We start from the raw sequence: 14,680 nt of genomic DNA, 5'->3' as shown, positions 1-14,680 counted from the left end.
CATGATGTATTTATTTTTTCATGATGTATGGATCTTTAATAAACATCTATTTTACTATTTATGTCGTCCTATACAGTAGTACTTCTTCTTTACATGTTGTTCATCAACAAAGTTAAAAGATTAACCGGATGAGAATCCTAAACCGATCGACAACTAATTTCCCAAATGGAGTGAGCACGTACATACTTGTCAATAGAATTGCACGAAGGAATAAGGTTTTGTCCACCAACAAACTTTCAAAGGGTGCGTGAACACAAAAGTAGTCTGCAAAACTAATAAAGGGCACCCAAATGAATAATTATGGCATGAGCGCGCGCACATGTACACACCGGCATGCAAGTTGCACGTATCGTATCGGCTCAGGTGCATGCACGCTGCCGTGTGCCCAAGTGAGTGCCAGAGGCATGCAGCAGCAAATTGGCGTCGTGGCGACACTGAACAGTGGTCGGTGGATAACATAATAAACTATCACACGCGCATATGCATCGTACTGGGCCGGGACGGGCTAGCTCCGTGCAGCACCAATGCGCATGCATGTCCCTCTCTCTCTATCTCTATCTAGATCTTGGAGAACGATGTGACGAGGAGACAAGGAAAGGAGGAGATGATGTAGAAAGGTTACAAGGCGGCAGGGCAATGTATATTCTGCTCCCAACTTGTGCAATTTGGCTTGTGCGTTTGTGGTCAAGGAATGTGCCGTGTGTGCACCTTGTTTTCCCCATGCTGCCTTTTACACTTATGACGTATTAACTTGTAGTTGATGATGGGGGTTTGAGGGTTGTTTAATGATGATGTGCATGCGGTCGATGGACGCGATCGACCGAGGAATGAACTTACGTGCGGTGGACTGCAAGGTGCCCGGTGGTGCTAGCTGGTGTTAGTCAACACACACACTGGGTTCGATGGACGCGATCGACCGAGGAATGAACTTACGTGCGGTGGACTGCAAGGTGCCCGGTGGTGCTAGCTGGTGTTAGTCAACACACACACTGGGTTCAGAGTGGCATCACTTGGTCACTATCATATATAGAGGTGTTGGCCCACTTTGAATGAACTTTCAAGTATATATATAGTACTCTCTCTATTTTAACTTTCAAGTCATTTAACTTCTATTATATATATATAAATATATCGTATATTTAAGTGTATAGCAAAATCCATGTACCTATACGATAGTAGGAGCTAAAGCGAATTATAGAGATGGTGCTATATTTTTTTCCTTCTTCCGTTTCTCTTCTCCACCTTGTGCGTGGTTTCAAATTTAATTTGATTTTTACGGGCGTCCAAGTTCTGTGGTTTTGGAGGGACAGAGAAGAATACATCGTGTCGTGGATCTTGGAGATATTGAGGGTGAAAAATGCTACCCGTAATGTCTCACGGGGCCAACCCATCATAGACACAATGGGCCCCATTGTCATATATAAGGGCTTGAAAAAAGGAGATCACTAGCATAGATCAAGGAAGCATCTCTACCTAACTCATAAGTCTGCAACGATCGAGATACGTACCTACATCCACATCCATCAGTAGCATTTTACCTGCCGAATGAGCCCAAACCGCCGAACAAAATGGCACGCACCAGACCATGTGTGTACGGACAGGGCGCAGTCTACAAACGTGGCCTTGAAAACCTTGCACCTTTCTACGTGTAGCTCTGCAGAGCACACATACGTGGTCGGCCCTACTTAATCCGTACCTGATGGATGGAATGGAATGGTCACAGATTCCCTCTGAAAACGTACTCCGTATAAGTTAACTGTATATTATAACATAAATATCCTGTTGTAGCATCAGCAATTTTTCTAACTAATGATCGTCAGGTCGTTTACAAATGACAGATCTCTCTCTATATATAGCCATAGGCTACCTAACTACAAACTCGTTAATCGTTATAGATTGTAGAGTTCCAGTAACAAAAATAATAATGATTGTGCCCAATAAGGGTAGAGAGCTAGTACTAGTTGCATGCCAAACCAAAAGCCTCATGCCAACACACTAGTCTAGCTAGCTGCAGGTAGCAAACATATATTCACTCACTCCATCCATCCATGATCATGTCAGTGCGTTTTTTTTTTTTTTTTTTTGCTAGCTGTTGACCTTTTAAGTACAGTGTTCACTAGACTAGAAGGTAGTATATATATTTCCCAGTTGGCATATACTACGCATGCATCATCATGATCATGATCGACTTGCTCCTTTCTGGTGTGGGTTAGTGCAGTACTTAGCACTAGTAATTAATAACAGATTTCATCATGAGCTGCAAGTTGGCCATTAACAACAATTAGCATAGTTAGTCCCTACGCTACGCCGAGATGCAGCAAAGAGAATCGCATGGCAACTTGCGCTTTATTTTCAAAACCGCAGGCTTTTGTCCAACAATCGTGGCCGGTTATATTGCTAGTTGCGTGTTGGGATCAGACTTTCGTCATTGATTAATTTATTTTGGTACATAAAGCAGCTAGTTAGACACGGTAAACATCACTATCATTGTCGACAAATAAATGCATGGATAAACTTATCGTCCTGTGGTAGCACCTTTTGTTGGATTTGTGTGGACCGTCATCAACTTGAGTGATACGGTACTCGCTTTGGTTGCAAACTACAGCTCACTTTATTATTGTCTTTAAGTTGAACTTCCCTAACTTCAATCATGATTATAGAAAATGAACCGATATCAAATTGATGTTATAAACTCTTCAAAAATAGGACTTGATCAAAATGAGTTTATTTGAATTTGTAGATACTGATATGCTTATTTCAAAATGCGTGATTATTTGAAATTGTAGGTGTTCATGCATTTTTTCCTAAAAACTTTTGAAAGTTTGAATTAATATAAAACTAAATTGTGCTGTAAATTGAGAGAGGGAGTAGCATTTTATCGAGCACCGAAAGTCTCTAGTAAATGGTGTACCACAAGCTTTTATCTGCCTGAATGATCCTTGCACTTGAAAACTGTACGCACTATCATGGTCTCATGCACTATCTCTATCTCAAAAATATGATAACCCTCATTTTCTAAGAAGTCAAAATATTTTAAGTCTGACCAAATCTGAGTGAAAAATATTAAAATTTACGATACTGAATTAATAACATTAGATTATCATGAACATATTTTTATATATACCTAGAGTCATAGATGATAATAAATTCTTTTCTATAAGTTTAGTCGGCCTTAAGGAAGTGTTGATGTCGGAATGATCACGAATCACGCACCTGCTAGGGCTAGGTCGCTTGGGCCGCCATGACCAAAAAACGCAGCAAGGATCATACTTACGTGGTGAAGAACGTAGAGGTTTACAAGCAAACCACCAAGGATAACCAATGTGCTTGTGTGACTAAAGAACGACTAGTTTCAGGCAAACTAGCAAAGGAACAATTGAAACTCTCGCTCGGGAGGGACCCCTTCGGGGCAAGGATGTCATCGAGTTGGGCACCATCTTTGGTCGTCAGATCAAGGGATGAACAACAACAACATATGGGGGTGGAAGAGATTAGGCCAAAAGGAGTAATAGATGTAAAGTAGATCGATTGGTTGTTGGATGTACTCAATCGACAAGGATCCTCTAACATATATAATGGGTGTGTTCTTATCCTAGTAGGAAACCCTCTCAAGACGGAATCTTTAAGTTTCCCACGAGTTAGGATGAGTTGAGATCAAGTTTGGACTCTTCCAGATTGGGAGTGGTGAACGTCAGAAATTACGATATGAGGTCAAAAGTTATCGAGGGGTAATTCCTTCATCCGGACTCTAAATTGGATATTCCATATATATATTTTACTATCTCGACGACACAAACTTAATGGTGCAGTTTGTTCTACATTTTGACAACTTCATAAAATGAATAATTTTAGTTGTCAACATAAAGTTAAACTTAATCTAATCTGATCCATCTGATTTGGGATACAGGCAGAGCCTACAACCTCATCTAGTCTCGCATCGCCCTTGCGTGGGTGGCTCGGGGCGAAACCCTAGCAGCCGCCGCCTCTCCCCACCCCTTCCTCTCCACCTCACCGCCGCCGGAATGCGCCACCAGGAGGCCCAGGCGGCAAACAAGGATGGTGACGGCGGGGCCTTGCCTTGGCGATGCCCTCTCTCCAGCGCGACGGAGGAAGGGTGAAGCTGGGTGCTCGCCTACGTGGGGCGGCAGATCTGTCTGCGACTCGTCCGATTTGGCCCTCCACGACCTGATCTGGTGGAGTCTGCAAAAATGGATCGGCCCCCGCATCAACTAAGGCGGCGTCTCGTTGCGCCGCCGCCGAAGACGGGTGCGGCGAAGCCAGAGCCATCGCGCGTCTAGGCGTTGGCGGCTTTACATCAAAGGTGGCAGCTGGCCTAGGCGTGTACGATGACGGCTAGATCAAGACGAAGGCGACAATCAATGGCGTAATAGTTCGACAATTGGTGGGCAATGGCAGTACTACCAAGTTTCGACGGCGGTGACGCCTGTGGGTGCCACTTTCTTTGCTAGAAGAGTTGTCTTGTCCTTCATGAGGATCTCTTCGGGTGAAAACTCATCTATAGTTCTCTGGTGGGGCGATGATGGCATCTGTGGATGTCATTTTTCTTGTTGGAGATGTCGCTCCTGGAAGATCCCTTGGGTTGTCGGCTTTGGTGCCAGCAACGAGATGGTGGCTCCCTTGCATACACACTAGGTGCTTCGTGCTGTTGCCAGGATACAACATCCAGTGTCTTCAATGGTGGTCGGTGTCCAACGATCTTTCAGTAGTTTGACAGACGTGTTTTGGCGGCATTGTCTCGACGTTGGTGGTTATATTCTTGTGGAGTTGACATCACAGAGCAAGTCAGTTGTCGCGTCAGTTTCTTTTATTTTAGTTTCTCCTGTTGTAATAATTTGGCTTGATGCATTCTTAAAAGAGGATGACTGAAGTGAGAAATACATTTCCTTTATCTGAAAAAAAAAAGTAGTAGATATTATCATAGAGTTCATAATGTAAAAGCATATATTGCCCGCATCATTTTCATTTATTTGAGATACCAAAGAACTGAAATTTTATAAATACTTTGACTTGAATAAAAATCTCATCCGGATGAAAAATGCAACTATATTGCGGTGTACCTTTATGAGTCGATAGGACCGAAGATCACGTATTTCCACCGAAATTCCTAACCGTGAACCCGCATATATTTCCAAACTGTAAAGATGCCGTGTAGCTAGCACTTGCACGGTAGCGTTGGAAAGCAACCTTTGCCACTTGCTAAAATAAGCCGGTGCCTTTTTGTTTAGGTGTACCGCCGCGGCCCTCTCTTTCAAATGGGCGCAACGCAACTTGCCGCGACCAACCCAACCGCGGGAAGCCACGCCGAAGCGCCGCCTAAATTATTGGCGGTTTGAATCTGACACTGACAGCGTCGAATCGCCGACCCCAGATTTTTTTTTCCCCCTCTCTTTTTTCCCCTTCCATTCTCTCTCATGTGGCCAACATCGTACGAGATCGATATCCCCAAGATTCTGCTCCCCGCCTCCGCGGATTTGGTGGATCGCCTGCGGACGCCGAGCCTGCAGCCGCCGTACGCCGAGCTGCTCCGTGTGGTGCACTCTGTCTGCAGCAAACTCCACACATTCTACTACTACTACTACTGTAGGTTGTGCACACCGCAATCATTGGTGGACTGGTAGCGGCGTCGATATGGGACGATGATGGCCAGTCATCAAAAGCGTCAAGATCACTCTGAGCTTAAAGCTTATCCGGGCTTCAGGAGATGGGGACTTGTGATTTTTTTTGATAGGGGATAGGGGATATGCATGGTTCTTATCTGAACATTGTAATGTACTCCGTAATCTCGGTAACGAAGTACTCCGTAGTAATGTGGATTGCAATATCACTACGCTGTCGTGTTTGGACGCACTAGTTTGTAACTGGATGAGTAGATTTTTAACGCGGGCCGGGGCAACAAAGTATATGTGGAATATAATACCAACGTGCCATGGTGTTTATCCGCACTAGTACGTGTTTGGAAGAGTAGATCAGAGATATCGTTAAAACTAAGGGGGTGTTCGGAACTGCTCCACAAACTCTGCTCTATAAACTCCACCATGGAGCAGTTCCACAAAAAACTAGAGTTTGTGGAGTACCTCTTTAGGTGCTCTCACAACTCCACTCTTTTTCCTCGAACTAATAGGGTGTTTGGGACTACTCTGCTCCACGTTTTTTAGCCAAACGCTTTCAGCTCCACGCACTCAGTTCGAGAAAAAAGGGTGGAGCTGTGAGAGCACCTAAAGAGGTACTCCACCAACTCCAGTTTTTTGTGGAGCTGCTCCACGGCGGAGTTTATGAAGCAGAGTTCGTGGAGCAGTCCCAAACACCCCCTAAGTATGTGGAGCTGAAACCGTTTAGCTAAAAAATATGGAGCGGATCTGAAAAATATGGGGCGGAGCAGTCCCAAACACCCCCTAATTAACCTCTGTCGCGGGGCCCTGGTTACGAGCTCGGCTTTGCTAATGCTATGTTGGGATCGGTGAGGAATAAAGTATCCAAATGCATTTTTGTCCATTCATTCCAAATTAGTTATTGTGCATTTTTGTTTTTTCTATATATATTGCTTGTACTATGTACAATGTCTTATAATTGGAATACACTATAGATGGAGCAATTCAATATTTACAATCTTAGCAACCGTATATCGTTTTATCTCTATGTTGGAGTCGAACTTCTTGATTTTTTTCACCAAATATAGAGAAAAATGCATCAACACCTATAACATCAAATCAATTTTACTCAAAAATTATCTCATCGTTGATGCCTTTATTTGGTTTTGTAGGTGTTATATATTTCCAAAATTTTGTTCATTTTTTAACAGTTAGATGTAGAACAAAACATAAAACATGGAGTGATGGGAGCCAAAAAAAACTTTATATTGTTGAGCTAGGCACAATTTGCTAGACATAACTTTCCTCTAAGCCCATTGAATTCTAGTAACCTCACACTCAAAACTAGAACCCTAAACCTCTAACATAGCGATAAACTCACCAGTGTTCGAAAAACAGATGTTGCGTTAGATGCTAAAATGTTTAAATATAATAAAGAATATTTCAACTTAACTATTTCCTCCATCATAGAAAGAATAATTTTTCTAGCACGGTGCTAGGTCAAAAATATATTTTATCTGACTAGACTTGCATATAAAAAATGTATAGTAATATTTATCATTTACCATTAGATTTTTTGTAAAAATACATTTTCATAACATTTTTAAATATTTGAATCATTTATATATTTAGTAAATTTTAAATAGTTTGATGAAGACTAAATATTTGTATCGTCTATATATTTAGGGACCAAAGCAAACAACCTCTTCGCTTGAACTTATCCGCTGAATCTGCCAACATTCAACGATATTTTTTTTTCTCATAATAAATCAGCAAATAATAGTTTCAACCATGATTTTTCTGCCAAACGAACAGTATGAACAGGGGCGAAGCCCCGTTCAATTTGACAGGCACCAGGGTAAAAAAAATCTGCCATTAAATAGCCTTTTTTCAGCATATGTTTCAATAAAAGTTTTGCAAGTTATTCAAATAGTGCACCATGGTTTATTTGCTTGTAGCTTCGCCCCAGAGTATGAAAATTTGGGAAAATTACAGTTGTTTACCTGCCATCTTAACAAAGAGAAGTTTGAGATATAGCTCCATCGTCTCAGGATGTGGACGATAATGGGCGAGGACCTTCACAACCAGTCACACTCGCACGTCCAATGCTGAAATCAGCCGCTTCAAAGAAAGCATTTGTCACGCTCGCAGGCGATCAAGGAATGCCCGGCAGCGGGCCCACAAGCACACACTACCCGCCGTCCACTTGTTCCGCGGGTCCCACACCCGGGGGGACAGCCGGGCTCCATTACCTGCCGTCCGTTCTGCCCCGCGCCGCCGCAGCCCGACACCTGGACACGGCGCGCCAGTACGTCACCGTGATCCCCACCGGGAGTGACGTGTCCTCCTCCGACCTCAGGCGTCGCGACAGCACCACCCACCGACTTGCGGGGCCCTGAACGCTGCGGACCCACGTGTCATTCAGCGCGGACGAGGTGCCTAGACGTGGCCTCCAGCCCTCCATCTCCAACCGCTTATAGCGCGCCAAACTCCCAGCCGCACCGCCATTCGTTCATCCCGCCCACCGACCTGCGGGTCCCATGACACCGCGGACCCGCGTGTCATCCAACGCGAAAAAAAGGCGTGTAGACGGCGGTGTCTATCCGCAGCCGCCCCGCAGCAACACCACCGCGCGGCCCACCCCGCGCCCAACGACTTGCTGGTCCCGCGGCGTTTACGGCCCCACGCGTCATGCAGGGCGGGCCTGAATGCGGCGTTGCGCGCGAGGGCCTGCCTGGCGAACGGGCAAGTTGGCCTCGGGGGCAGTGAGCTGTCGTGGTGCCCACACGAGGCGTGCCATGACGCGGCACGTGGCGAGCGATGCGGCGGCCTGCGCACACACGTACCCCCCCCCCCCCACCCCTCCTGGTCCCCGCGGGGGGCCTGCTGCAGCTTTAAAAGCGGAATGCCAGAGACGTGTCGCTGCTGCGTAGGCCCCCGCGCGGCGCGACACCTGTGGGCCCCGGTGGCGCGGCAAGTTGCAGCTGTTTCGTTGGGTGCCAGTTGCAGGCTAGGCGAGTAGCCTGCCTGCCCCTACATGGTCCCTGAGAGCCGTCCCTGGGGTGGCCCAAGCCGCCAAGTTGAGTCGACAAGCCGAGCGGGGCGTTGCAGTAACGGCTCTGGCCCGATTTCCTTAGCTCATTTTTTTTCTACAAATATTGGAGCATTTGTTTGGTGTTTTTTAACAGGGTAAATAACGGACATAATGATGGATTCTTATTATTTCCATTTGCAACAATGCGTTTAGCGCTTCGCCCTACGCCAATCCACGATGTATTTACATTTAAATGTCCTCTATAGATAAAGATAACAATGACGTATGAGTATCCTATGAGCCATCATGCTTATAATTCCTGTGTATTACAGTATTAGCATGTTAATGATGTAATATGAAAAATGTGAGAAGGTAAAACTAAGATTGAGATAATGATAATTAATAGTTTTTCACTTAGATTTCAATTTAAAGACCTAACCGTTGGTCTTCCTCTCTTTAGTGGCGGAGCTTCAATGGGATCAAAACTAAGATTGAGATAATGATAATTTAAATATGCTCTACTGCTGTATATAAATGATTTATTAATAAAACTTGTGATTTCAAAGTAATATGTGGGCAAATAAATAGTGAAAAATGCTACGTGTGGCTTGACTTCTTCGTCATTGACTCCTATGGGATCTGAAGCAAACTTTGCCATATTCTTTCTCAACTTCGGCCTCGTTTAGTTCCGAAAAGTGAAAAGATTTCGGTACTGTAGTATTTTCGTTTGTTTGTGATAAATATTATCCAATCATAGACTAAGTAGGATAAAAAAATTCGTCTCGTGATTTACGGCTAAACTGTGTAATTAGTTTATGTTTTTGTCTATATTTAATGTTTTATGCATGTGCCACAAAATTCGATGTGACAGAAAATCTTGAAAACTTTTTGGTTTTCAGGGTGAACTAAACAAGGCCTTCATACCAATATGTCCTCATAATGTTATTGTACTTTCCATTCCCCCAATTCCAAAGGTTATGGACCTATGCTGAATTTGTCCTCATTTTTAAACAATTTTCCTACTCCTAGTTCGAAAGGTTATAAACTTATTATATGCTGAATTTGCCCCCATTCAGCACTACGCGCCTGATTTTTTTTTAAAAAAAGAAAAAAAACCTAATATAAAAGACACCCCGACCCCCACCCCAAACTCAGCGGGCCGAATCCTAGCCGCGCACCCCCTGCACCGGCTCGGCTCGTGACGAATCAACACGTGTCCGCGTTGTCCGACACGTGGCTGGCCGCCGTGCGCTCGTAGTCCCATCCGACTCGCTCCCCCTACAAAAACCAATTTTCCGCTCCCATTTATTCCGGAAAAAAAATCTGCGAAAAATCCTCCTTTTTGTTTAGCGTGGGGCGCAAGAGCAAGCTGTAAGCAGATTAGAGGGGCACGAAGGTCGCCTCTGCTCTGCTCTCTCCTCAGTCCTGTTCTGCTCTCTCCTAGTCCTCGAATTCGGCTTCCTCTGCTGCGGTGTTCTGCTCATGTCTCGGTTTCAGACGTGAGATTTGGAGCAGTGGACACCGAATTCTTGGGTTTCTTGGCCGCTGCAATGTTATGGCGCTTGGGGCATGTAGAGCCTGAATTCTGTGATGACGGGGGAGTTCGCGTCTTGGGGAAATTTTTCTTCTTTCCCTTTTCCTAGCTGAGAAATCTGGTGATGTTTGGTGCTCGCCGAGCCGAAGAACGTAATCGTTCGTTGGTGTGTTGTCTGTAGCTGAATTTTTGGCCATTGAGAAGCGTTCTTCCTCGGGGAATCCGTGGGAAGAAGCGGTGTCCGACGGAGACCCATGGCTTCTAGGGATTTCCTGGGAGGGTTTGGCCGGGATGGAGGGCAAGCGCCTGCGGGTGGCGCCGCCGCAAGGACCTGCGGGGAGTCGGACGGGATCGAGCTCAGCCTCGGCCTGTCCCTCGGCGGCTGCTTCGGCGCCGACCCGTCGCAGGACGGGAAGGAGCTGCGGCTCCAGCGCTCGTCCTCCATCGCCTCGATCTGCTCCTTGCCTCCCACCAGCTGCGGGGCGCAGGACGCCGCCGCCGCCGCCGCTACCGCGCCTCCGCCGGACCAGCTGCTCCGCACCTCCTCTCTCCCCGCCGAGTACATGGAGGACCGGCTCCGCCGCCGGGCGATGCAGAGCCAGCGACGCCTCGAGGCCAAGCGCAAGCGCCTCGAGCGGCGGAACTCGATGAACTCGGGCAGGCCAGTTCCGGCGGCTGGTGGTGGCGCCGCCGGCCGCGACGAAGGGCTTGATCACACCGTGCCCAGTGGCTTCCAGCTCCGCCGTACCGTCGCCGCCTTGACGACGGCGGGTTCGGCAACGCCAAGCCGGCCGCCGCAAGGTGATAATCTCCACTGTTTTATTGCGCTTACTAATCCATTTCGTTCATTTGCTTGTGTTGGTTGCTTGTTCTTGTTCTTGACGGTGCATGAACAGATTTTGCTGGGTTGGGATGGGTTCCGTCAAAGATATTAGCTGTGGGTTTGTGGTTTCGGTTGCGGCATATTCTGATTTCTGACTACGACATGTTCACTGCATGTTCATGATGATTTTGCTCTGTTTAGAAGTAGCCATTTTGTTACTGATTTTGGATTTGCGAAACCGACACGCATAGGCCTGATCTTGGCATCGGTGGGGTTTTCCATGCCATGTCCTAGTCGTCTTGTTCCATCAGTTTGAGAAAAATGTTGGAAACGTTGGGTCGTGAAGTCGTAATGCAGAACTATCTTTGACAAAGATGCATGCGTGATGAGTGGAGACATCAGATCCTGCTTGCTTGTAGTACCATGTGTTTGCTTCGATTGCTGTCAGTTTCAGGATTGTTTGATGTGCACGCACAGCACCATCGTAGTTTGCAGTGCATGATGCTTACACCAGGGCTGGATGCTAGTCCACCAGATATAGTTAACTCTGCAGAGAGTACAATGATAGGCAATAGAGTCATTTGGTAGCATTAAGAGTGATTATTATTGGGACTAATCATTGTCTGGGCTGGTGTGTATGGTCTACTTTATCCATGCATTGTCCATCGGCAAAAAGTTGAGTTCAGTGCGATGGAATGTAACTTGATATTGGTTAAGATTATTGATAGAACATTGTCACATGCATGTCAGAGATCTCCTGATCAGTGCTAATGCAGTCGCTGGAATCTGAAACGCAGGACTGGCTGAACGCCGCGCAGAGGCGAGCAGCCCGGCGGCCGCTCCCACGTCGTCGGACGGCGTGAGCGCCGGGCAGAGCAGCAGCTCCCTTGTCCCGAAGGAGGCAACAACCGCGGGAGGAAGGCCGTCATTGGATGGCGGCGCGGCCCGCCACGAGCAGCCGCCGCCACCGGCGCCGCTGCGCACGCTGCGGTCGCTGACGATGCGGACGGCGAGCACGGGCGACCTCCGGAACACCATGGCGGAGGACATGCCGATGGTGTCGTACAAGGCGGCGGAGGGCCCCAGCGCCAGCGGCGGCGGCCGGAAGATCGACGGGTTCCTGTACAAATACAGGAAGGGAGAGGAAGTAAGGATCGTGTGCGTCTGCCACGGCAGCTTCCTCACGCCCGCCGAGTTCGTCAAGCACGCCGGTGGCGGCGAGGTGACCAACCCGCTGCGCCACATCGTCGTCAACCCGCAGCAGTCGGTGTTCTTGTAGCGCCAGGGTCGCGGAGCTGAAGCTAGAGGCTGAAAGTTTCAGAGGAGCAGATGAGGCAGACGAAGACGCTTAAACCTTCTTGGACGGAAACGGATTGATGCTTAAACCTCTTTGGACAGAAACGGGTTGAAGCTTAACTTATTTTGGCAGGAGCATGTTGAAGCTTAAAACCGTTTGAAGAGCAGACAGTGTTGAGATAGCAGATGAGCAGACGAAGAAGTTTAAACCCTTTTTTTTTGTTTTTTTTTCGTTTATTGGTACTCATATGATTAGTACTAGTAGTTAATTATATGCTAGCTATTCCCTGCGTTCTTCCCGATCGAGTGAAGGACGCAGGGCTGGAGAGCAGGATGCTGCTGTAAGTTAAGGAGCGAGCAAATATCCGAAATGGATGTTGGTTCAGTTTTAGGCGCACATGTCCTTGCGTTCCTGGTGCAATTGGTTTCGCTCATGGGGTCATGGACCCATCGTCGTCGTCAATTGGACTGAAGAGGCAACATAAATCAAAAGACCACTCGATCTGTCCCTGTGAATTGTGCTGCCACTGCGAAAGGTGGCGGCCCTCCGTGGTTGCCGTGGGACGACGCGATCATGGAGACGTTGATCAGGACATCAGGTGCGGACAGGTGAAGGTCGGTATCGTTCACCTAGGTCTTGTTTACTAAAAAAAAATTTAAAATTTTTTAGATTTTTTATCACATCAAATCTTTATACATATAAATGGAGCACTAAATAGAGATAAAAATAAAAACTAATTATTTATCTGTAATTTACAAGACGAATCTTTTGGATCTAGTTAGTTTATGATTAAATAATATTTATTAAGGCTTTGTTTAGTTTCAAAAAAATATTGCAAAATTTTTCAGATTTTCCGTTACATCAAATTTTGCGACACATGCATTAAACATTAAATATATGTAAAAAAGATAACTAATTACACAGTTTGTATATATTTGCGAGACAAATTTTTTGAGCCTACTTAGTCTATGATTGAACAATATTTATTAAATACAAACAAAAGTGTTAATGTTTATATTTTGCAAAATTTTTTGTAAGTAAACAAGTCCCAAGTACAAACGAAACTTGTAAGATTCATTTTGCAAAAAAACAAAAAAAAAACTAAACGAGGCCCTAGTCCAGCTCCAGCCGTTGATTCTTGGACACACACAGACAAGGCACAGCAGGCATCACGGCTCCAGGTCCAGGGTCCAGCGATGATATTTTGGGGGCCGAACCGACGCGAAGATCGGACGCGTGGTTCGCCCTAGCGGGCTCGCCCAGGTTGCGTAGGTCTGCTGGTGCAGCGCCGCAGCGGTGTCGTGCGATCTGACGGAACGCACGGCCAGCCAGTTCAGATGCGACTACTACAAGGTTGACAAGTGTGGCCTTGTTTAGTTTCTCAGTTTTCGGAACTGTAGCACTTTCGTTTTTATTTAACAAACATTATCTAATTATGGAGTAACTAGGCTTAAAAGATTTATCTCATGATTTACAGGTAAACTGTGCAATTAGTCTTTATTTTTGTCTATATTTAATACTTCATGCATGTGGCGTAAGATTCGATGTGACGGAGAATCTTAAAAAGATTTTGGTTTTTAGGGTGAACTAAACAAGGCCTGTATAAAAAGGACTTGCGCAGATATGTAGAGCATGAAGATTTTTTTCATGGTTTAAAAACCTTGTTAAGGTGTTTGCAGGATTTCTGAAAAAAACTGAATACCACATTGAAAACAACTTCTAACCGGGACATTGAGGCACTCCCTCCATTCTTTTTTATTACTTGTCACGTTAGCTTTGTCGTAAGTTAAATATTAGTATTTTTAGCTTTATCGTAAGTCAAGTATTAGTATTTTTTTACAATCATTTTAAAAAACATTATATATTATCGAAGTATATCACACCGTAAATCTAAAAATACAAATCTTGCGTCATGAACCTATATGATTCTTTTTTTTTCAAAATAATGATTTAATATATACTCTATCCGTTTCAAATTATAAGTCATTCTAAAAATATTGGAGAGTCAAAGTTTTTTCAAGTTTGACCAAATTTATATAGCAAAATAATAATATTTTTTGTACCAACCAAGTATCATTAAATTTTTTGTTAGTTATATTTTCATAGTGTATCTATTTTATGACATATATCTTTATATTTCTCTCTATATTTTTGGTCAAACCTGGAAATGCTTTGATTCTTCAAGATTCTTGGAATGACTTATAATTTGGAACGGAGGGAGTAATATTTATTTTAGGACAAAACTAACACTGTCGGCGTCTAGACTCGCGGTCTAGGCACTAACAAGTATAAATCTGCGTGACTGACCAAGCTTGGATGGTGATGCAAGTGAGACACAGAGGGTTTATACTGGTTCGGGCTAAGAATGCCCTACGTCCAGTGT

The 14,680-nt window shown here is 45.3% G+C and overlaps 1 protein-coding gene across 1 annotated transcript; it reads left to right on the top strand.

The window, feature by feature from the left end:
• Nucleotides 9,872-12,695, top strand: LOC8060656 (ninja-family protein 5). Its single transcript, XM_002463110.2, has 2 exons — nucleotides 9,872-10,978; nucleotides 11,798-12,695. Exons 1-2 carry the CDS (start codon nucleotides 10,432-10,434, stop codon nucleotides 12,277-12,279), a joined length of 1,029 nt encoding a protein of 342 aa, XP_002463155.1. The 5' UTR covers nucleotides 9,872-10,431; the 3' UTR covers nucleotides 12,280-12,695.

The sequence above is a fragment of the Sorghum bicolor genome, chromosome 2 (genome assembly GCF_000003195.3).
Source record: "Sorghum bicolor cultivar BTx623 chromosome 2, Sorghum_bicolor_NCBIv3, whole genome shotgun sequence".
Taxonomy (NCBI): domain Eukaryota; kingdom Viridiplantae; phylum Streptophyta; class Magnoliopsida; order Poales; family Poaceae; genus Sorghum; species Sorghum bicolor.
This window is presented reverse-complemented; position numbering and strand designations above follow the sequence as displayed.